Genomic DNA, 3,633 nt, shown 5'->3' with positions numbered 1-3,633 from the left:
AAGAAAGGGATGATGAAGAGAAGGAAAAGGAAAGGGGGAGATGAAAAGACCATGAAGAATTAGTTGAGGTGAGGGGTGAGGTCCAAGGTAAGGATGATCCCTTACATTGAGCCCCAGTCTCAGTCACTCCACGACAAGAATGAACGATGGATTAGGGGGATGATAAAGTGAATAAAACTAAAGAATATGAGGCACTTTATAAAAACTGTGTATTTTCACACACACACACACACACACAAACACACACACACACACACACACACACACACACACACACACACACACACACACACACACACACACACACACACACACACACACACACACACACAAAATATCATGTGCATCATATATGCTTTGCAAAGACTATTCTTTACTTGGTTTGATTCAGGAATACCCTTTTCATATTAACACACCAACTGTTATTACCAGGGAAGGTATATAAAAACCAAAATCTTATTATAGTTTTAAATATTTAATAAAACACTATTACAAGCCTTAAAACTGATGACTAGCTTATATGACTATCATAATTTTGAATTAATTTACTAGTGAGTTTATAGTGATCAATAGCGGGAATACACTTTATAAAAAAAATGTGCACTAATCTGTCTTTTGTATTACATCAGGCACACTGAAACAATCACAGCTGAGTCACAATACATAGGAAAAATAGATATAAGTAACTTTACAAACTGTCCCATGTATACCATGAGATTTTAATGAAAAAATGCACTTTACTAATGTGTCATGTGCACAAATTGCATGAGAAATTCTTCTGAAGAACTACATTTCTCTGCATTTTTTATTTGAATATTAAATATTAACTTCTGACACATAAAAAAGTTGCAATTTACAAGTTACAGAAACCTGTAACTAAAAGGTTGAATGCAGCAAAATTATCATAGCAGAAGAACAGTGTTTTAGCACCTTATTAACACTTAACTCATAAGACTATGAACCTTGAATCCTTACAGTGCTTATGTATATCTAAATATACCACAAAGTAATCTAATTATATCATTGGTTCTTGGAACAATTACAAAAGTAAATGACAGGACTAGATCTTTAAATCTTATAACCTAAAAGTTGAAAGGCACTATAACAAAGCATCTTTGATATGTATCCAACAAAAACTTCTTGTCAGAATATGTTTTCTACTTCATAAAGACTGCCCACAAAAAACCTTTATAAATATCTAAGAAAAATCTAAAAAAGTTTTCTTGCTATAGCCTATGAACCTACTGCTAATGCAATGACTTGTTGTTAGTATCAACAGGGTACTTAAGCTAATTTAGAATGATATTGTAACATTCTCTTGGTTTGTCTTAGAACCTGAGAGTGACCTGGAAGGAATAGGTTACCAATGTTTTTGAAAGGGTGAATGAAATTTTTTTTTTGTGACCTCCTACCTTTACATTCATATTGAACAATATAAAAATGGAACTGCAGAGGGAACACTTTGGATGTGGTGATAACACACACACACACACACACTACTTACATGATATGATTATGTCATTTTAGTATGGCAGTATGTCAAGTTTTACATCTTAATGGTTCAGCCTGTGTTTTTTGTTTTGTCTGCTGCTGGGATTTCACATGCAGGTAAAAGGTCAGGAGATGGTTAATGGTTAATCTAAAGTGCATCAGGTATAAATACGGGTCAATTTAAGCTCTTGTTTAGATTATCTTATGAAGTTATGGCTACTGAGAAAGAATACTTGTTGTTTATAATGTGTGGCATAAATATGTTAGAAATATACCCAGGACATTTTCTGTGGAACATGCAAGAGTATATCCTTGAAATATACATGGATTTATGAAGCCCTTGTCATTGAAGAGAAAAATTGTATATATGTGCCATAAACATACTGCTGGTAAATACATTCATACCAGCATGACTTTCTATCATGTCATGGTAGACCAGCTCTCAGGCTGAGATGACATCTTTGCATCATGCACGGTACAGTCTGCACTAAATTGTGCATGCTAAACAGTTGTGGGTATGTTTGGCCTTGGCTGCATTTGCTGAGTAGAAATAGTCCCATAAAAATTTGATCTCATTACCTAAAAAATGTTAATGCTGTAACCAAGAGCATTGAGAACAGGGTAATTTTATTTCCTGTGCTTCTGATTTTTCCCTTGAGCAGCAGACTCCACAGACTCCAAAGGTACTGTTTGGTATGGCACTGGAGGCTCCCATCGTAAATGGGTTACAAAGATAATAAGTGTTATGAATATGTCCACACAGTTGTCTATTTACCACCCAGTGGCATTGACAGCTTTCAGGCTTGATCAGGAAGAAAAAGAAGGAGGTGAAGAAGGATGAAAGGGAGGTGAAAGACCATTCATAACTTGAAAAACTACTTGACTACCTACTATAAAGTACAGCTAAATACACTGTATGTCAATAATCTAACCTACATCCAACATAATGGCAAATATGAAGCTAGTATCATAGCACAGTATTAGTCTTATACCTATGATGCATGTATTTTACCAATCTTTATCATGAATTAAAACACTTGTAACTAATATTGCAAACATTTACCAATGATAAGCCAATGATAAACTACTGAGAGGTGATCAGTTATAAACAAGAGCAAAATGCTTAACTCTGGGATACTGACTTTCAATTGCGAAATGAAAGATTACACAGCAGGTACTTGGACAAAGAAGTTTTTCTCTGGCATGTATTATCTTAACTAAGGCTTAGTGATAAATAAAGACCTGCAAATATTTTTCACCACTAATATATCTAACAACCCAGGAATAAAACCATAATCTATATTGATTGAATATTGTTGGACAGTCATTAATTTCATCCAAGATCCTCTGTTTACATTTTTAGTGCCCACTGTCCTCCCTGTTCCACATCCAGGTCCATTTTCGTGGAGTTTTTTCTCTTTCCTCTTTCCTCTGGACCCTCTGCTTCTTGGCTGTTGGATGCTGTGACTTTATGGGCTTCTCTGTCCATTTTAATTACATCATTATAGGAGGGAGGATCTGTGAAAAGACAAATGCAAATTTATCTAAAAGCACCATAAAACTTTCATGAAATGGAATTTAGTTTAGTCATTCACAATCTTATGTCGCAATTAACTTTTTATCATCACCATCTGTTATTAGGTTACTAAAACCATTATCATTACCAAAATATTGGACTTATTAATGTCATTATTAGCATTATTGTTGTAATTTCAGCAATATTGCAATTAATGTTATTAACATTATCACATTCATTATGATCCTTTTTTTCAATATAATATTACAATCTCTATTATTATTACCATATTACAACCACTAAAACTGCTGAACATTATGATAATTACAGTTATCAACTTAAGAATCACATATTTGATTAATTAAATCAATCTAGTTCACTTGGCCTGACAGAAAGAAAGAAAAGAAGTAATCTTACTGTCTGTATGGATGATTGAGATGCCAGATGGCAGAGGATGGGGACCTGGAATGCACAAAAATAACAATAATAATAAATCTGTAATTTATGAACTAAGACCCTTTTCATTACTCATGCAGAATATTAATTGAAAATGAAAGTGGATACTACTTTAATGCTTTAATTCACATCACTGCAACTAGATTTCCAAGCATGATTAATTATTGCAG

At 33.7% G+C, this 3,633-nt stretch overlaps 1 protein-coding gene across 1 annotated transcript in view; it reads right to left on the bottom strand.

Moving 5' to 3' along the window:
- Positions 1-459: 459 nt before the first annotated feature.
- The window catches only part of LOC125044707, a 7,823-nt gene continuing 4,649 nt past the window's right edge, over positions 460-3,633 (bottom strand). The window contains exons 5-6 of the mRNA XM_047641577.1: positions 3,425-3,469; positions 460-3,009 (exon numbers count right to left, since the gene is read on the bottom strand). Of these exons, the coding sequence (XP_047497533.1) occupies positions 2,843-3,009; positions 3,425-3,469 (212 nt within the window). The 3' untranslated portion in view covers positions 460-2,842. The remainder of the gene's footprint in view (positions 3,010-3,424; positions 3,470-3,633) is intronic.

Source organism: Penaeus chinensis, chromosome 36, assembly GCF_019202785.1.
Source record: "Penaeus chinensis breed Huanghai No. 1 chromosome 36, ASM1920278v2, whole genome shotgun sequence".
Classification (NCBI taxonomy): domain Eukaryota; kingdom Metazoa; phylum Arthropoda; class Malacostraca; order Decapoda; family Penaeidae; genus Penaeus; species Penaeus chinensis.
The sequence above is the reverse complement of the archived record's forward strand: the minus strand, read 5'-3'. Positions and strand labels throughout refer to the sequence as shown.